Source organism: Coloeus monedula (genome assembly GCF_965178545.1).
Source record: "Coloeus monedula genome assembly, chromosome: 4".
Lineage (NCBI taxonomy): Eukaryota > Metazoa > Chordata > Aves > Passeriformes > Corvidae > Coloeus > Coloeus monedula.
In genome coordinates, this window is record NC_138784.1 from 42670756 (window position 1) to 42692340 (window position 21585).

Below are 21585 nucleotides of genomic sequence, written 5' to 3' on the forward strand. Positions count from 1 at the left end.
CACAAGCTTCAGGAAATTCAGTTTCTATTTTAGCAGAGATATTCTGGTGCTCAAAATTAAATGGAAGCTACTTACTTGGAGGCTGTGAGTTAAGTACTCCCAGCTGTGGGAAGCCCCGATGTGCAGCCAGGCTGCAGCAGAGGTGGGGTATGGAAGATTCTGGCCTACTGCCCCCCATTGCTGCTGTTTGCATTAAGAGGTTTCACATTGTTGCTGGCGTAATCATTCCAGGTACAGTTACTGTGAAACTGAGACTAAAATAACCATCCACAGCATGTCTAAAATATGGCTCAGTGCATATAAATGTGAGTGACTTCACAACAACTGCAGCAGGATTTCAGTGTGCTTCCAGACCAGGAATGCAAAGAGTGTGTGTTTTCATTTATCCACCGACAACCCTAGATTTTCTAGGTACCTGATAAATGCAACAGGTTTTTATCCATTTTGTTCTTTCTGGCATACAAAAACCTCAGCAGACACCAACTGTTGATGTCTGTACACTTCCTCTCAAAGCTGAAGGATTTGCTCTTTTGTCTACAAGGCCCAGGGAAACCAGTGTCTACTAGGGTAAAAATTTCTAGGAGCACCATTCCCATACATCAGGTTTACTTAACTGAACGGGAACTGGAAAGAGAGGCCTACAGCAACCTGCAGCAGGCTGGAAGACGTGGCTCAGAGGACAAAAGGGACAACATGATAGGCAACAGGAGAATGAAGAATAAAACAAGAATCTTACAACTAATCTTCTCATTTCTTCATGGCATGGCTTTATATTTGGACCACAGAGACAGCTCAAGGGATGGCTGACCACCTCTCATTTTGACTCATTACTCATTGAGGAAAAGAGATTAATGACCTCAATTATAAATCTATCCTAGTTAGCTGAATATCACCCACACAAACTGAATACTCCAAATCCCTGAAAAGCTGTCAGTATCTCTGCAACAATCTAGTACATTCACCTTTACACAAACTTAATTTTCAAGCACCTGAAGAAACTGCACAAGGGACAGAGTTACCAAAAATGCCTTACTGTTCAAAAGGGAAAAGGAATCATCTTGACAAATAATCATAAAGTTTACACAAGAAATATGACTTAAATGTTATGCACAATACATCCCACTTCCCAGAACAACTGTTCTCATCTCATCAAAATGAAGAGCAAACCTACACTGGTCGTTTCCTCAGGATGGATAAATCAAGAGTCAGCAGCCCCTCCCAACCAGTCCTGCTGCTCAGGAAAATCCCAAGGCATTTGTTGTTCTTACTCCAATACCAGTTGTGAGAAGACTTTCTGCTCTTTTGGGAGCAGCAAACAGAAAATTTCTGTAAGAAAACCAGTGCACATGACTCCATTAGCAGGCCATGGCTGGGCACAGAGGATGTAATTATTAAAACTCCAGGAAGCAGAGAATCCCTGTCCAAACTTTGAAATGCTAGGGGAAAAAAAGAGACAAATCCTAGGGGAAGTATTTCAGAGAAACTAAGAAATAGCGCCTGTGGGAAACTATAAGGAAAAGGAAATTTGGAAAGTACTTAGAGTTAGAACAAGTGGCTCACACAGAAATCCCTCCTGTTGTTATGAGAAGAGGGAAACAAGAGCAAGACAAAGATGCCTGAAGAACACAAACACAATTAAATAAAGCAAGACCTACTGTAACTTTATTAATTGACATGCCAATAAATATGAAACCTGTCTTGAGCTCTGATATGTCAAGAAGCTAAAGAAAAAGTGTGGAGAGAGGAAAGCTCCACACAGGATATGCTGCCCATTTAATGAAATCTCCACAAACTTGCTATTCCTTTTCAGATGCTTTTTGATAAAAAATGCCCATAGACAGGGAAGGGGGAGAAGGTTGCTACCACAGGGAGATGAAGTGATTGAAGGGTGACGGGTACTCGTCTGAAGTGAGCAGAGGTCATGAACTCTGCACAGAGTCTTCACCCAATGCCAAAGCGTGGACATGGAATGTGGTGGCCGGTGAACACACCTTACAAGGGACAGAGAGTTCTCAGTAAGACAAGTCCCTAGTACCACAAGAACCACTTTATGTTAGGGTGACCAGAAAGGCTCCTCCCAGGATGCTTGTTCTGTTATGTGAATCTATCCCAGTTCGGATTCCCCGGTTGGCTCTCAGCCTCTACCCCTCATCGCTCCCCCAGAGCTTCCCCATTGGTCCCCATTCCCTAGTCCCGCCTTTTTCCCACCCCCAGATAAAACTGTGAGCTTTGGGATCACGTTGGTATTTGCCTCTGCAGCCTTCGGCAGTGTAGCAGCAATAAATGCTGCTGCTGGAACACACGCAAATGCCCTTCTCGACTCTTTGCTACCCACTGTAATACTGAACCCACCCGTGCTTCTGTGAGGGCACGTGGGACCCCACAGAGCCAAACAGGGACAGTATTAATGGACAGGTTCCCATCTCTGTCAGGCACCAGGAAGAAGCATAAGAAACAAGCTCACAAAGTTGCTGTGATTTGTAAGGTTTCCCAACACATTGTCCAAGAAGGAAGAACAAGGACTACAGGGATATGAACATAAAAGCATAGCTCCAGAAACTACTTGGTTGTTGTGAACTCAGTCCTGCATGTCCTGTCTTGTTTAAACTAACAACTCCAGCGTATTGGGGAGGAATTAAAACCCGTCTGCTTGGTGGGGACGTGAGGGGGACAGTCTTCAACACTGAGGACTGTCATTACTATTTCAAATAGGGTTTATGAGTCCCACTAAGCAGCAGAAGGGGAAGAAGAGCTGTAAATCCAAAAGTGGAGTTGAATGTAGGAAACATCATCAAATGTAAAATTACTGCTAGTAGAATTCCTTCACCATGTCCCTTCATTCCAACTGTGAATACATTGAAGTTCATCAGAAATGTCTGCTGCTGATAATCTGAGGAAGCTTTTGCAAGAAACTCATCATGGCTCTCACCTACACATGGATCACATGCACAACAAAGTCCTGGAGGAATCCTTTTTTTTTTCCCCCTTGAGGAAAATAGTGTCTTTTTCAATAATAGTTATACCTTGGAGGCTCCTGTTGTTTTGAAACAACACAAGAGGTCAAGAGGTAACTTTGTTCTGACAAACAGCAGCTTTAAATAGCAACTTGAGCATTTCTAAAGAGATGAAAAAATAATTTCTTGCAGATTCATGTATTTTTTATGTCATTCAAACAACACTATAGCCTCACAGGAAATCCTAACAACTGTTCAGCTTGAATCACCTCTGTCGGTACTGCACATCATCTGTTTGGGGATTTTTACCCAACCCTCTTATTCTTTAGTAATAGGGTCATTTGTCTGAAAACCTGTTTCTTAAGAGTTTGTCTGTTCATTCTGCACCTGAAGTCATAACCCTTTGTTTGCAATCTCACAACTGGTTGCTGTGGAAATCATTATGATGTCACAAAAAATAAGGATTAGTAAAACTGCAAGTAGGGAATAAACAAGTTGAACAGATGAACTGTTAAAAAAGTTTTACTGCAAGTATTCACAGAAATAAAAAAAAGGAAAACAAAAACTTTCCTCCAGACCTGATCTATGACATATGTTCACACAGTGCTCACACAGACCAGGGACAGAAGAATTTTCCTTCACAACTTTTGGTCCAGGGGCAACATTCAGGAAAATCTACTGGGTGGGGATGTATTTGCTATGTTTTGATAAGATACAGAACACAGGACCTTACTTTCAAACTACTGTGAACCACATGCTTCTCTTTCTTTCTAAAAAGAGAACAAAATAACTATTCTGTGGCTAATCTATGGATGGATAATTTTCCCCTAGAAAACAGTGCATTTGGCCTAGTGGTAAAAATAAGCTCCTTGATGGACTTCAGATCAAACTAAAACCGACTCCTCGTTGTGCCTACCTGCTGCAACATCTATCAGAGCAACTGCTGCCCACACATCTTGGCCATGAAACACCCTAATGATCAGACTGGTGAACTCTCTCCCTTTGGCAAGTCACATGGCTGCAGTAAGTCACAGGACACAGCAAAGCTAGCCAGCTGCAGGGTCAACATGGCAGTACAGGCATAAGCTTTCAGCTGAAACTTTTGCCTGATAGGGCCTGAGCAAGGACCTTTCTATCAGATCACTGACCACTGCAACCTCTCTGTCCCAGTCTGGCAGCAGCCACCTGCAGCAGTGGAGTGGCAGATCCGTCAGTCAGCTGTAGCAGGCGAGGTCAGAGCAGCGGAGAGAGGTTGTGGCTATGCATGATCAGTATGGGGTGTGCAGCCCCACATGGGAGCACTTCCCCTCTGAAGGCCTAAAGTGCTGTGGCCAACAGAGATCCCAGAGCTAACTGTGCCTTGATTGCCACCCAGACAGCTCCTGGATCGCTGCAGCTTGGTGTGTAGCCATGCCAGTTCACACTCCCCTGATGCAATGACAAGCTGCCCCTCTCTTGCACAACAGACACAGAAGTGTAGCCTGTCATTGGACATACATGGGATACCTCAACAAGTGCCGTAGAGGAACAAGAATAGTATAAGTTGTCTACTACCTTTATAGCTGATCCTTTTACAGGCAGAGATCCGTGCTGTTTTCCCATTTTCACAGTCCATCCATGTGCTGCCCCCAGGTTCTTCCCCTCACAGACCTCCAGTAGGACTGCCAGGAGCACAGCTTTCTGGCATGTGCCCTGCCTTACCACTCGCAGAACAAGCACAGGGTGCTTGGATAGATTTTTGTCCCCTGGTTCTACTCTTCTACTTAACACAGCAGAAACACAGATGAAATTGCCTTTCGCCTTTGTTTAAGACAAAGAACAGCAGATTCTAAGCACAAGGGGTAAAAATCCACTTAATAATGGGGAGAAATCTCTTTCTCTCAGAAGCAAAGAGCACACACAGTACTGGGATACCGTCTGGCTCTCACCAGAACTTTCCAGAATTAAGGTTATTAGTCCTCCTCCCTTCACTTAGCACTGAGATGGTCAGTTAAAGCAAAGCTGGGGCAACTCTACTATTCATTCCAGGATTGATCTGCCACAAAAGAAAACCTTTAAGTAGCCAAAGCTCAAATACCTGCCATTTCACTACTGGTGAGGAAAGAAGAACACCTTGGTGGCATTTTCAGTCATTAAAATATTTGAGATACAATAGGCTCAAATACATTGACAGGTATGGCATAAAATCATCTAAATTTTGTTTTGAAAGGTGCCTGGAGCTTATCTCATCCAACCTTCTAATCAAAGCTAGGCTGACTTCTAAATCAAAAGTTAGATCCGATTGGCCTGGGCTTTCTTCAAGGAGGGATATTCCTCAGCCTCTCTACAGACGATGTACCCTGCTTACCCCCTTCTGTGGTGGATTTCTTTTCCTCGCTCCATGGGAATTTCCCTTGCTGAAACTTGTGGCCCTTGCCCCTTGTCCTCTTACACCATGACATAACTGGGGAAATGCCGTGGACTCAGGAGACCATGCAAGCAAGGGAGAACCAAGTTCTGTTTCTGTTAGGAATTTGGCTTGTGCATAAATAACACCCTTCATTCACTTGCATCCTCAAAAGCCTCCACTCCCCATGACCTGACTGTACATTATCTCTGACTCCCACCAGGCTTCTAACAGGGAATTCTGTTATCTTCTGAATAAGGGTGAGAAACTTGTGTATCGGTACAACATGTAACATCCCATTTTTCCACGTGTCTTACAAATAATTATTTGTCAAGGTTTGACAAGCACAATGTATTGATGTTCTATTCATACTGTAGATCACTAATTTTAAGGGGTTATGAGCACTCTGCATATAGAGTTGGTGAGGCATTCCTTTGGTAAAAAAAGTAAAAATTGCAGTAATATTTAGCCTTGGAAAAGAGGTGCTAAAATGTTCTTTAAGAGATACTTGCATCTTATTGAAATGAATGTTTCAGCCACACAAGTAACAACCACCCATCTGAAAAAAGGAGACACCTTGCACTTGGTAGCTATTCAGTGTTCATGAAAGCTTTGCAACCTCCTTAATGGAAGACAGCTTTTGCTTTCATTAAATACATATATATTATAACCCCAGTAAAAACCACTCAAAAGACATCAAACACCAGAAAAAATACATTGAAATAACATTAAAGATCTAATATAAATCTATAAAAGCCAGGAAATTCAGAGATAAAGAAAGACTTTCAGACAAGGGAAAACTTTCCAATGTATTAAACTGGAGCATAAATTCACTTCCTCCCTATGCTTGCCATCAAGTCATTCCAGACGTGCGGGTAAGTTCCTCCCTGGGGTAACTCAAGTGCCTTCGGCAGTACTACACCAAAAATCAGTTTGGCCCTACAGAACTACATCTTATTACTTTCTCTGTTTCTGATAATTGCCATTGATTTGAGTTTAAACAGCAGCTTCCTGTCTTACAGCTCATTTTCCCATCGTTCAGAGACTGCATTTGTGAGATCGCAATACTTTCCATGATTACAGACTATGATGTCAGCTGCAGGGTTATGACTTCACTGACAGACTGGCTAAAAGGAGAAACCCTGTGCGAAGGAGAAAATCCACACTCAAACACAAATATATCTGAGATTAGCAAAGACAACACTGCACCTCAGCAGGCATGGACGTTTCCATCTGCACAAATAATATTCTCTACTTTTCACTTGAGCCAAGTATGAAAATGTCCCTTAAAATTTCTGTTTAATTTGTAAGTTATTCATGGTGCTGATGTGTTGCCACCCAAACTCAAGCTTGATGTCAGCAGCAGTTTAAATCATAAGCTGTGGGTCCAACTCTTTGCACTCTCTGGAAGTGCAAAATCATACAGCTTAAGACAGGATATTAAGGGAATGAAGTTATTTTGAACTGCCTTCAAACTTCCCATGATTCTGCCCTCCTCCTCAAGCTGACATGGCTTTTGTCTCTGGGGTCTGCTATTCCATCTCCAATGAAGCAAGATGACCATAATGGACCAGTTACTAGGAGATCCCCAGGTATCTGGCTGAGCAACAAAATCCAAAAAGAGGAATGTAACCTCCTGAACTGTATCTTTCCACATCTAACCCAGGTACTAAGAGAGTTACCCCGAGCCTGGATATACAGAGCATAAACATTGTAAACAAAAGAGCTTTACATACCACTTTTGTTTCTGAAGGAAGAAAAATTATTTTTCCTTTCAGTCTCCTAGACTGCAAGAGGCAGAGGGGCTATGATAGGCATGCAAAGTAAGAGCTGGATAACTTAGGCACTCGCTCTCCTTACACTGAAAACTCTAATGCCAGCATATGGGACACAATTGAGCTGACAGCTGGTGAAATCAAATTCAATCTAAGAATCCAGAAGTGACAATTCCTCACTACTCTAGATCTTACAGAGATTTGGGCTCTTTGTTCCTTCTTTTTGCCTGTCTTCTACTCTGTAAGATTTTCTCAAAGGTTACATGAAATTTCTCATATTTCTCATATTCTCAGTTAGTCTTGGACTAGATGTTTATTTTGTTAGATATCTTCCAAATAAACCCTCAGACATTTTTCTTAATTAACATAATGCTCTTTTCAATTTTTCAACAGCCTGATCATGTTCAAATTACTCAAAATGAGAACTTTTCCAAAGTTTCTATACATGGCATTTATGTAGCCCTGAATGAGGAGAGCAGGTAAGTTAAGGATTCAAATGCTGACTCAGAGAAGACAAACACAGAATGGATACAGCTATGTTCACCCCTGCTTCTATACTTATGCAAAGTGTCTGGAATGCTCACACCACAAGTGCAAAGAAAGGACAGAATTTCTCCACTTTTTTTTGTTTTTAGGTCACTAAAAGCTTTTCTGAAAACTAACAATTCCAAAAAAAGAGAAAGCTAAATAAATCACTAGAGTTCTGCTTCCCATTTATTATATACTCAAGATAATGACTTCAGGGATGTGAAGAAAGGTGTACAGAGCTTTGCAACGCACAAAGCTTGCAAAGAAAACCACTGTGACTTATAATTATGCGAAAAGATCATGATGACTCTAACTTCTCCCTTAAATAGCTTTTTTTAGTGATTTGGCACAATGGAATTAACAACCTCTTTCTTGGAAAGTGATTGCATCTGGTTTGCCTGCAAAGGTTCTGAGACCTACTTCCTGAAATGAACAATGAAAGAGATAAAGTAGCTTTCTGCTTGGAGCAAAATTATTATTAAGGACATAACTTTGAACCATTTCTGTGCTCATGTGTGAACTTCAGCTATAGCATAATTTCTCTTTGTTGTTCTCTGTGCAATGAATATTGTCTTTACCTAAAAGATTTGTTCTAGTTTAAGCAAAAAATACAATGTGCAAACCCTTCTCCCTCAAGATATACTGCAGATTAAAGGGCAAATTCTTTCCCTTATGCAAAACCATAATAGGTGAGTTTTTGTTAACATAACTAAGAAAGGGTTTCCAATTTACATGTTGCCATTTACAAGCTTTTGGAGAGCGAAATCCTGGCTACAACCAAGTAAGTTGGAGTCTTGCTATTAGATTCACTTCAGTGGAGGCACTGCTTTACACAGACTCACCTTGAAAGGAATTTGTTTCAGTGACTCATATACTCTCAGTATGTATCTACCTGTGACCACAGCTTAATGAAAGTTATGCATGTGGAAAAAGCAAGATAATTCAGGCATTTTGAAAACCATATCTTTATATATCTTTGAAAAATTTGCTGAAGGTTACAGTACAGAGGTGTTCATATTTCACTTTTCAAATAGCCCGCAGAAATTATTAAAGAAGAAAAATGCTCTCCTTTTAAGTATTACTGTTTATGTGGCACACAAGTTGCTTTATTATTAAAAAAGCAAAAATAAAAATCTTCTCTGTGTATCTCTGTACAAGTCTAGTCCCCTTGTTACTTGTGCAGTGGCTGTTCAAAACTTAGCTGACATTAATAACAAATTTATCGTATTCACAGATTTAGTCAAATATTGTTCTTGTTATGTAAGAATCACCATAAAGTTTCTGTTGAACATGTATAGATGGTCTTCCCCAAATTGCCTGAGTTTTGTGCAAATATGGTTACTCACACAATTCATAGAGCTTGTAACCAAGCAGCAGACACAGACATATATCACATTAGTGGTAGAGGCAGAGGGGCTGGGCTGAAATCCAGTCAAGGGATTTCATTAGGAGTTTGGCCATTGACTTCAACAAACCTGAAATTTTATCATGCATCTCCTGGCTATGTATACAATCTACTTGACCAGGGGCATCATGTCTCACTGGCAGACCATTTGTCAGTCTACCTACCTCAATCAGACTTATGTGTAAAGCTTGATAAAACAATTGCTAGAATGGTCATTCCTGACTTGAATGGGAAGGTTGCAGAAGTACCTCAAAAACTTCATACACTTCTGATGCCTCCACATAGTTTATGAATGTTAATGAACATTAATGAATAATGCAGTGCATGCCATGTCAGAGGGCACCTTGTCTCCTCTACATATTTAATACTTTGATCCAAGTACTGTACATACTCTGTCAATTGTGTGAGATGTTTCTTTCAAAACCCCAATACACAGTTGTACATGGAAGGAGGGTCCCCAAGCAGATTTCTCAAGGCATTTAACATCATTAACAGGAAACAAAGCAGGAGAAGCAGCCAGAGCCTGAACGGGTTCTCTGTGAATACTGAGGAAACCCCAAGAATATGTTAGCACAATGCAATTTTGGTAAGATCATAACAGTGAAGCTCACAGATGTGTTTCTACTGCATCTTGTAAAAGGCTCCAATTGCTGTCTATTAGGATAATTGATAACAGTCAAAATGGATTTGGGTAATATATTAAGTAAAGTCATGAATTCTGCTGCATACAGAAACTACCAGTCTGACTGTTTTTAAGCTCTCAACAGTTACACTAAACAGACAGGATGTAAAAACCCTAAATTGTGCCAATTCACTCATAATCTTAAGAATCCCCAAAATGGGGACTGCCACCATTAGCAAATCACTGTTAATCAAAGCAAACCAACCTCTGCGGACCAAACACCATTCCCATTGACACCAATACAGATATATAATCAAACTTAATTTATCAGTACTATTATTTAAATCATCGTAAGTAGCACCAAAACCTGACCCTGCAGTTCCACAGTTCAATAGTTGTCAGGACTGGCAGAACAGAATAAAACAAACTGAAAATAGAGAGTTTATTTTAAAGAAGTGGGAAAAAAAAGGAGAATAAAGACATACATTATTCATTACTAGTCTCCTAAAACTGCTATGGAAATAGCACTCACACAGATATATAACCAAACTGCCAAAAAAACCCCCTGAAACTCTACAATACTTGCAATAATAACAGGGAATACAATTTTAACTGGCAAGAGAAGGAATTAAAATCACATGCAAATAGATTGCAGCAAGCTGTTGCCAGCAAAATTCTAGCATCCATGCTATAAAACACACAAATAACATCTTAGGTATGTGGAGATTTCACTAGAGTGACGTTTGATCCATCTATTCTCTGCAGCTATTTCTGGAAGTTCTCTAAGTGCCTAGTATTTTCTTACTAACCTTCAAGCCCTCTTAGTTTAATTAGCTGAACATGCTTAAAATTGATAATCTAAGGCATCAAGCCTTACCTCCCTACTAAAACTCCTTTCCAGGTTTCACCCAACAGCCATCCAAAATCTAGCTCCATCCCTGGAGAAGCCTTCAGAGCTATGTATTACCAGGACAGAGCATAGCACCATTCACAGGGCTCAGGTCCAGCCTGGACATCAGCATCTCTGAGCAAGACTTTTCACAGGGGTCTATCTATTAGCAAATGTGACAAAGGTTTAAATCCACACCTCCTATATAAGTGTCCCAATCACAAGTTCCTGTGTTTTCCTGGATGAGAAGCATTCTCCAGCCCTCCTCTTGAAGCTGAAATGCCATGCAGAGGAGATGCTACAGAATTTTTGAGTATTAATTAAGGCCAGTTTTCAACATTTTGGTTGGAAAAGACTTCTAAGGTCATCAAGTCCAACCATTAATCTGGCACTGTGAAGTCCACCACTAAAAGATGTTCCTAAGGACCACATCTACATGTCTTTTAAGTATCTCCAGGGATAATAAACAGACTTTTAAAATATTTTAGGAGCCTGTCCTGGAAGGGAATGGATGATAGAATCTAAAACCCTAGTGAGACAGGCTGTAGCTTGGGCGTAATGGATTGCCTGCAGTGTCATGCCATGAAAGAAAAGAGATGAAACTGAGATGCCTGTGCTTAGGAAATAAACCCACCTTTTCCTCGCGTGAGCACAGGGTGGCTGGTAGTTGCCCTTGTGCAGAAGCAAGACTTCCTTCCTGAAATGAAATCACTGCAACATCAAAACAACCTAGAAGCAGCCTCCTTGTCTCACTGTACTGTGAAGAAGGAAATCATATCCCACCAACAGCCTACAGTAACAGCAAGGCTAATTATCATTTTCTGTGCAACCAGAACCATTCTGAACAGAGAGCAACACAGGAATGCAAAACAAACACTGCTCTCAGCATTATCAGCCTCCATTCCACAGTTACATGCTTTTCAACATATGACTTTTTCATTCAGACTGTTGTCTTCCCAGGCCTCCATGTTTCCCATTTCAGGGTTCCCCCAAGACTGAAAATATCTGGATTCTCTTGGACCTGAAATGATTTCTTCCTCTTCTAGCAGCAGTGTTACTACTGCATCTTTAAATCATTAAACTGCATATCCCAATCTGACTATTTAAGCAATACAGCTTGTGAAGTCACAATTTTCAAATGTCAGGGTCTTGTCCCTCTACTTTTATTTTGGTTTCCCTTTGCAGTCTGATGAATATCTCACACAGGGACAGAAAAACAGGTGGACTTGTAAATGCTATTGTAAACTATGCTTCTTTTGTATTTTAAATGGGAACTAGCACAAAAGGAATTCAAAACAGCAGAGACAAAAACAAAATATTTTTCTTCACTGGGTGTTGTGTGTTACAGAATTAGAAGACGATTCCTGGTGAGGATATTTTGCAGCTATTTAATGAAGGAAGCCCACTTTCTTGTTGAAAATCTAGCCTCATACCTAAAAGGTAACACTGAACTGTAATTTGATGTGAGGCTTAGACTCAGGATTAAGGAAGAAAAATAACAATACTTGCACTTAAAGCATATAATGACTTTCATTCAAACACCTGGAAGTACTCTCCAAATATTAATTATCACAGTATCAGCATCTCCCCAAGTCTTCCAGAAGAGGATCAACCCTGCATTCCTTTGCCATCCACATTGCCTGCTTCAGTCTGTACAGAATGCAGAACAAAGCCAAAAATATTGCCCATCTTTAATTATTATGGTAACTCTTAATTGACAGGAGTAAATTCACCCACACAGGGACCGAGTGTCATTTATAAGATGGCCTCTTCTTGCAGAGAAAAAATGTGATATCTTCCTGTAGGGCTACAGCACTATGGGGGCTTGCAGTGTTAAGCAGAATTAAATTAAATTAAATTATGTTGAACAAGTGGCACAACTAGTCAGAAATTTTAAGAAAACCTAGGAGTCTTGACTCCAAATCTTCTCTCCTGAATTGTTGGGGAAGATGAAACAGGAAAGCCTTATAAATATGATTGCCTGACAAAAGATTTTGGGAATATGAAAACTATAAGCGACATCGAAATGAAAGCCACCTTTTGAGATACCAAGTCTTAGTTACTGAACAACTGGAAAACAATGGTATGGCCGACTGAAGGTAATCCCCTCTTGATTGAACAATACCCTCTGCTTGCAGGCAGGTCCAAGGGTCAGAGCAGACCCTACTAGCTCAGCAGAAGGGGTCCAAAGAGTAGTTTTTAGAAGTTAAGATGTAACACTCTATGGTAATATAAGAACTCTTATAGGCTGTATGTAAATGCTATAGGATTTGTATCTTGTATTAGATTGGTTAGTGACAATTAGAATATTCAGTACAGAAGATGATTTATTGTATTGTAACCAGGACTTCAGACACTCTTACTATACACTCTCTTACTATTCTCTCTTACTATACACTCTTACTATACTCTACTTCCATTCTCTCTCACTACTTCTTCACCCTCATTCCTCTCTCTCCCCCTCTCTCTCTTTACTTACCCGCTTACTCTCTTGCTCTCTTGGGCCTGCTCCGAGCTGCCAGCTGCAGCTCTAAGCAGTGCCCCTGTACCCACGCCCTTTGCAATAAACCGCATGTTCCAAGATCTGACTACAGAGATCTCTCGTCTCCATCCGTCACCGTCCCGACCGTCCGAACCCGCACCGAGCACCCCCCAGACAAAGCTCCCGCACTGAATCACACATTAAAACATGGGTTTTCATTCCTTCTGCAGCACTACCTTTCAAGAAGACAGGGTATGGAAATACCATCTCTAGATGAGGTGACTTGGAATGGCCCTGTCCCACAGCCTTGGCTCAGATTGGCTAATGCTCAAAATCAGAGTAAGCATATCCCAAATATTCAAGGAACCAGGCATCTTGTTTTGGTGACAATATCTGTCATTTAATCAGTCAGTATTGGACTTCTATGTAATCAAGGTACAAAGATGAGAAAATATCATCAATATCCATCAAATACCCTTCAGGCTTGTATTTGGGATCAGTTAAAAACCCTTCTGGTCCTAAATCTCTTCATTCTATCCTGTATATAGAATCACATAATCACAGAATTATTTAGGTTGGAAAAGACTTCTAAGATCATCAAGTCCAACCATTAATCCAGCACTGCCAAAGCCACCACTAAACCATGTCCCTAAGGACCACATCTACTTGTCTTTTAAATATCTCCAGGGATGATATATAGACTTTTAAAATAACTTACTCCTACTCCTCACTGCCCACCAGCTAGACATATGCTAGAGATACTGAAATAGTCACACCTGAATTTACAGAAACAGGTAAAAAACATCTATTAGTTTAAGATACAAGACTGAAAAGTGTGTTTCCCTCCCTGCCTCATCCAGTGTGCTCTCAAGCAAGCTTTACTGGAGGAGGATGGCCTTGAGCTGAAGGCGCAGGGCAGGCTGCCAGGAAATCCGAGTTCTATTCCTGGCTCTCCTACAGATTTCCTTGGGCAAGGCAATTAACCTTGTGGAGTACACTTTCAATGGAGGTGAGGCCCAGCTTCTCTTTCTGCATTCATAACATTTTCAATGGTGAAAATGGAATTGTAAGGGCAAGAATGAGTGCCTGCACTTTTCTTTACCTGATACATTTTCTCTGTCAGGTATTTCGATGCACAATTACTGATAACTGCTAGTAAAAAACCCCAAGAATTCAAACATTGCAGGTGTAAAAATGCCTCCTGATGTTGCCACAAACAGCCTCAGTGCTCAGTTTCCTCGTAGGTAAAATGAGCAGTGAGGCTAATAAAATCAAAGTACACAGCCAGATGGAAAACTAATTTTTAAAGTTCTTGAACACCTGTTATCTGAGATCATAAAAAGAAAATAGCTAAGAATTTCAGTTTGCCTTTCACTAGAGGTGCTCTAATTTTACTTTATGCATCTTTTACCTGATAAAATTTCCTCTTTGGACCTCAAACAGAATAAAAGGTTTTCCTTTAAGGAGTCTGAAATGTCAGATGAAGTCAAAATATTTTTTTAGCTAAGATGATATCTTTTAATATACCTCAACAGAAGTGAAAGTGAATTAGAGAATGAGTGGAATATACTTTTGCTAATATAAATGCATTTTAGAAAAGAAATATCATGGCTAAATTTTCTGTTATGGTCTCTTTCAAATAAATGCTGCCACATCCACTTATCGCAGCAAAGAACAGGACTCTGAAATTCCAAGGAAGGACGGTGTTTGCTTAGACAAACATCTAAAGAAATGAAGACGAATACCTCTCTGATCACTGGGGAGTCAGAACATATTTTTAGTGATTTTTTAATGCATTTGGTACAAGCATGTAAGATGATTTTTTTCCTTTCGTAGAATGTTGAACAGAAAAGAAAAAAAAAGCAAACAACCAAAAATTGGCAAAGAAAAAAAAAAGAGCATCTGTTAGAGCAGAAAATTTCAACAATCACTGCCTTTGTCAAAATGTCCATGTTTTGAGAGATGATTTCTTTTACAGGTCGTCTGAACTGGAAAGTAAGTGTATAGGTATAAAGATTTTAAGCCTTTTAATTCATGTCCTTCATCCATTTCTTAAGTTTTGGAATTTTAAAGGAAAGAGGTCAACAGTCCTTTTTTCATAATTATAAAAGCCCCTTCAAGCTCTTTAGACCACTGAAACAATGAACACTCTCAGGTGACCTTCTTGCCCACACAGGCATAGAACATGTTCAAGAAAGAAGGTATTTTATATTGCCAAATTATAAAATAGTATCTATGACCTTCAGAGAGAAGCTAAGGTCGTTTGGCAGATTAAAGTAACAGCAACATAGGCAAATTTTCATGATGTGCTTCACATGAAGCAATAACACCACAGATACAGCAGTCAAAAGCTGTAAAGACTCAAAGTAACTGAAATTATGTTCTTCTTGCAAGAATAAGAAACTGAATTTTTATCTGTGCTATCTTCTATAATTACATAAGTAGTAACTTTTTCATTCATCATCCAACATATGCACTTAAATTTTATCTCAATCATGGCTTGCTGCAAATGGACCTGGTAGTACTTAATTTAAACAAATATATGTTCTCGTAACAGCAGAATCTCTAGCCTAGCTTAGGGATACACTGGCAAGCACCACATCAAAGGGAGGAAAGTCTCACACTAACCTAAAAGTCAATTATGTGTCTTATTTTATTGTCAAGGTTGTCTTCATTAATGCCAAAAGATTAATATCTCTAGATGAGAATTCACCACTACTATAACAAAGCCTTCTTTGGAGCAGGATGGACTATGATCGCAGAACATTCTTCTCTCTCTACCTCCCAGTGAAGAAGCCTGCAAATTTAAGCACCTCTTAGACCATTACTTCATATTAAACAAAAGTGACTGCCTGCATGAAAAGTAAGAAAAATTAGTTAAATGACTTCACAGGGTATGTCACTATCAGGCAGAAACTTGACTTAGAAACTTGACTTAGGTGTGGAAAGGCTCAGCGTTCACAGATTCACAGGATATTTTGAATTGGAAGGGACCCACAAGAATCATCACGTCCAGCTCTTAAGTGAATGTCTGTATGGGCATTGAATCCACAACCTTGTTTTTATTAACACCATGCTCTGACCAACTGAGCTAATATGGGCAAGAAATATCCTCAAAACATTGATGATTCCTCTAAGGCAATGGGATTTCCTTGGTATGTATTTCTTCAAAATTCAGAAACTAATTTTCAAAATCTTAATGACCATTAGGAGTCCTTGCCCTGACACAGGAACTGCTGGCACAGAAACATCTCACCAATTCCATGTTTAAGGTTTTGTATCTCAGCTATGTCAGAATTGCGCTGGGAAATAATCTGAAGAAAAAGTTATTATGAAAAATCACTTTCGTAATGATTTTTTAAAATGTGGTTTGACACTGCTTGAACTGGCATTCTGTATAAAGTGAAACTCTGCCCTCATTAAAAAAGTACTATAATCATCAATCATATAATCATCAAATGGTTTAGGTTGGAAGGGACCTGGAAGATCACCTCATTCCGACACCCTGCCATGGGCAAAGATACTTTCCACTAGACCAGGTTGCTCAAAGCCCCATCCACCTTGGCCTTGAGCACTCCCAGGGGTGGGACATTCACAATTTCTCTGAACAACTGTTCCATTGTCTCACCACCCTCACAGTAAGCAATTTCCTCTTAATATCTAACCTAAACTACTCTCTTCCAGTTTAAAGCCATTTCCCCTTGTCCTATCACTACTGGTCCTTGACTACAGGTCCTTGTAAAAAGTCCATCTCCATTTTTCTTGTAGCTCCCTTTGGGTATTGGGATGCCACAATGGTCTGTCTGAAGCCTTCTCCAGGCTGAACAGCCCCTACCCACTCAGCTTGTCTAGATGACCATGACTAGATCAGATTAAAAATCTGCTTAAGGAAATTAATTTCCTATTACCTCTTATCTCCTACCAAACTGAAATGTGCTATCTATACTACCTAGCAGAAAACAAAATTGTTGCAAGTTTTCTGAACAATTCACAGTTCGTACTTGGGCTTCAGTGATGAGATGCGCAAGCAGATTCTTCACATGCATCCTGCATGTCCCTGGTCAGAAGGTCACCAACTATCTTCTACTGTTACAATCATGCAAATTCTAGAATTCTGTCTCTCCATCTTTTAAAACAGCTATATGGAATAGAATCAGCCATCTCTGCTCCTCACCAAAGTCCTGCTCAAGGCTGTAAAAAACTCTGGGCGGTTCCCTGAACATTTGGAACAACTCTGCCATGCCACACAGAGAGTCTGTTGTTCAAGTTAAACAATTTGGAAATGCAAAAATATTTCTACCTAAAGACTCAACAAAAACAATGGAAATTAAAAACAAATACCATTTTAAGCATCAACTTCAAAACTGGGTTTCAGATTCCTCTATTAAACTGATGTCTGAGAGCACTAGAAGACTATGAAATTTCCAGGGCTTTTCAATGCAGTTCTTTGGAACAAACAGCAAGACAATTGATTACATAGTCCTCTGCTCTACTCAAAAACCTTCAGTCCCTTCCTTTCAGTCAAATTATAGGTATACAGAAATTAAAGAAATAAAATAAAAAACCTTTGATAGCTCTTTAAAAAGGGCTATCTGAAGCCATGAGCAAAACCATCGCTGAGTCCATGAGCAGCAGCATCAGGCCTCAATGGCAAACACATGGCCCTGATGAAGTTAATGACAAACCTTTCACTGACTTTTGTGAATGTGAATTTGACTTTATGCCTGTGCTACATAAAATAATTCTGCTAATAAAAACAGGTTGCTTCATAGCCTTTTTTAAGCATCAAAAGCTGTGTCTGCAATCTGGACCACAGGATGGTGCCAAGGACCTAAGGTCCAAACCACACACCTTTCAAGAGGTTTTTATTTCACTCTAGCCTAGTCCTGTGAGTTGAACGTCTACCAGACTGCACTTCTGCAGCACATCTTCCAATTTGGTTTCATTTGAAAGGAGTCCAACCAATGAGCTCTGTGACTGCTACAAAACGCATACACTAAGTGGGGAAAACTAGGAGATGCATTTCCAAAGCATACTCCTGATTTGACCTAACACACTAATGTACATGCATCCAAGGAGCTTAGAATATGTTTGTGCAATAAAACCTCTAAAATTAAGGAGTACTGAGGCCCCCATGAAGAGTGTTAATAGGTAGTGGACTCACAGCACTCAAGGTGTTCCACATGCGTGCAGCAACCTACGGTGAAGATGAGTTTTACAGCAGCAGGCACTGTGTTTCTGATTTCAGCTATGTTCATGTCTCACCTGCTTGACCTTGTTATCTTCAGGACTTTCATTCAATTAGCTCTCCACATTTAGAAAGCTTTTCTATGTGGCTGAATATTTTATTTTCAGAAGATTTTGTTTAGTCTTTACTGTCTGTTCTATTGAAAAGGGTCTTCTTTCCTTTGACAACTTTGCAAAGTACACATTATTGAGTTAAAAAGATCATCTGATGTCTCATATGCTTGCGATAAACTGGGCTTCTAGCCCTCTTCTCTTGGGCTCTCCCTCCCCCTCTCAGTTTTATACTAGTCAGAAAAAATTTACTTCTCTTCTAAAAAATAATATATAAATAAATACACTGTGAGTCACAAACATTAAATACTTAATTTGAACCAGCAGAAAGAGCAGCTACCAGAATTCTACAATGGTCTGTTAGCTCGTATGTCTCTGCATGTGCATATTGAAGGAAACAGCAGAAATAATACTTTACAATTTGATGAACAACATATGACACAGAACCTCTAGACTCCCAAAAAAAGGGTTACAAACTTATGAAAATGTAGAATTCTGCCCTTTCCAAGAAAAAAACCCTACACACTCCTTAATTGCACAGATACTGAACCATCATCATTAAGGCTTCGTAATAAGTAAATTGGATTAAGGAAGAATATAATCATTAAGGACTAAACTGAAGTATGGGTGATATAAAAAGGACGTTTTTGACTACATGTTGGAGGTCTAAACAAAGGATGCTGCTGTACCATCTGCTTTCAGGCAGACTCCTCCCTTGATTTCAACTATAAGCTTTGCTTATAGCTGGTACCATAATGATGGATAATAATTGAATCACGTTTCTTTTTGGAAAAAAATACAACATTACTCTCCATTTCATCATGCACAGAGAAAGAACCCATAAACTTAATTTAAACTGGAAAGACAGGAAAAAAGAGAAGGAGAAAAAATGGCATATTTGATTCTCATGGTCTATAGAATTATCTCAGTGCAAGCTGCAGATTGGAGCATTATCTCTGAAGATTGCAAGAAGCAATCATATCATCGGAATAAGCAAATGAAAATACTATGCTTTCAAGAGGCACAACAGCAAAGTAATATCAAGTTTCAAAATAAGCATTAATTTAAAAAAAATAAGTGAAACTGTTGTAAGTATTGGTCTCATAATAAAGGAATGCATACAACCATATTTCAGTAATTCCCATTTCTGAAAATCAGATTCTTGACCTGACAAATGGCCCATTCCATACTGAATCCTCCACTGATACTGCCTATTCTTTCTTCCCCATAAAGACCAAACACAGAAGGGAAACATTGTAGCCTACAAGATGCCAGAAGTGCTATGTTATCCTTTTTCACTGAAAACTCACCTTAGTTTCTGACTATGAATACTTGGAAGAGAAAATCTTTTTAACATTTCAGGCTGCTGCCTTTTCCCCAAACTCTTCAACCATCCCTATTCGCCTGTCACACCTTCCTGATTCAGTGGGGATGGACTGACTGTTATAAATTAATTACTCTCATAAACCAGGTATTTTTGCTGTTTCCCAAGGATTGCACCCAAGGTGAGGATCAAGCAAGCAACACTCATTATCCACATACGCAAGGTTCAAGCCAGGAGGAAGCAGACAGGAACAGATCCATGTTTTACTGCACTTGGCATTTGCCTTCTCCAAGTGGCTTTTGAGAAGATCACCAGCATAGGCATGTTTCAAAAAGGCACATTTTTTTTTAATGCCAGTGAGCTTCCTAATGTACCTGAAAACTGCCTGACTTAAAAACTACAGGTATAAAGCACTCATCTAGTATGCAGCAGTCTGTTTTCTCCAATGAAATATCCTGTGTTACATTCACTAGACAGTGCAATAGAACTAGTTCTGAAAGTGGCTGCTAAAGCCAACTTTCCTGTGTTTAGTGGCTGATACTCTGGAGAACCTTAGCTGTAGTTTTTGGTACCTTCTGGTGCTGTTTGAGCTTTTGCAAGCATATACTTTCACAACTCTTAACAGCTATGCAAAAGAACTGAACAAAATGGAGGGAAAAATGACAGGACTGACAAGAGGAAAGAGAATACAGAGTGAAATAAGGGGTTGAAATTGAGATGGTGGGGGTGGATTTGAAAAAGAAGTTTAAAGAAAGATGTTGAGCAGGTAAAGAGAAAGGGAAGTGGAAAAGGGAAATCAGAAATGTTAACTTGTGATGAAGCACACAGTTACACATTTATATCTTTTAATACTCAATATCATTTCCCCAGTGACTTCCCAATCACTTTTCTTATGAAAGCCCAAGCACAAGTGAAAAACATGCAGATGAGAGGTGCACCAGGCAGACCCTCATTAGCTATAAATGTCAGTGAGAACACAAAATTTCAAGTACCTAAGACTGAAACACTTCCATAGCTGAAGAACAAAAATGCACATCTGATAGACACATCTAAAGACTAAATGGGGTCAGGAAAAGCAGAAATTTTTAATGTAATATATTACTGGTCACTACACATATATGAGGCATGGTAATTACTCTGAATGGGAAAACTGAATTCTAAGTGCAAGTATCCTGCTATTCATCTGTAGTCTTTCTCACTGGATTTAACGAAAATATGCATGTTTCCAGGCAATGTAGAACAAAAGCATTTCGGTTTTTAAACTTTATCTCGTGCACCCTACCTCCGAGTCTTATCACCCTCTGATGTCTGATAGTGTCCCTTTAACCTTTGTTACTCAATTACTGAACAAGTTATCTCATTGTTACTCTCTTTTGAAGGAAGAGTTGAGCCTCTTTTCATGCTGATAAGATACACATAAATATTCACCTGCAGCAAACATTTAATTGTAAAGTGTCTTGAGCAAACTACCAGAGTCTAAAGGTAGGAAGCCATGATCGACTTCTTTGCTCTCTTAACCCTTTAGTCAATCCACCAGAACAAAGAGACACAGAAGATGAATGCTTTTTTTTACAAATGAAATTACTGTTCTCTAAAAGAATGGACTTTATAACAGTCTTTATAACACAGTAAATAAATCCGGAAGTAAAATACCTACCCATTTTCTGGGCCGGCCTCTAGGTCGCTTTTCACCGGTGGCTTCTGCTTTCTGTAAAAGGAAAAGAAACACAACATATTTTATACCTCGGCATTACTTAACAGCCTCAGTAACCAGGAACTCCTTTCCTGTAACATTAGCTACAGTTATACCTCTTGGGTGGCACCAGGCCCCCTAGCTAATCTATGTGCTTTCTGATAGAATGTGATTATGTTGCTTTTTCTGACGTTTCCTAGCCAGTGTGGCTAGGCAGTGCCACCCCTGC

General features: G+C 39.7%; 1 protein-coding gene across 1 annotated transcript in view; it reads right to left on the minus strand.

The window, feature by feature from the left end:
- The window catches only part of HMGA2 (high mobility group AT-hook 2), a gene marked incomplete at its 3' end in the record, with an annotated part of 111186 nt that overhangs the window by 79410 nt on the left and 10191 nt on the right, over nucleotides 1-21585 (minus strand). Inside the window, exon 3 of the mRNA XM_082281206.1 lies at nucleotides 21321-21371. Coding sequence (XP_082137332.1) covers nucleotides 21321-21371 — 51 coding nt within the window. The remainder of the gene's footprint in view (nucleotides 1-21320; nucleotides 21372-21585) is intronic.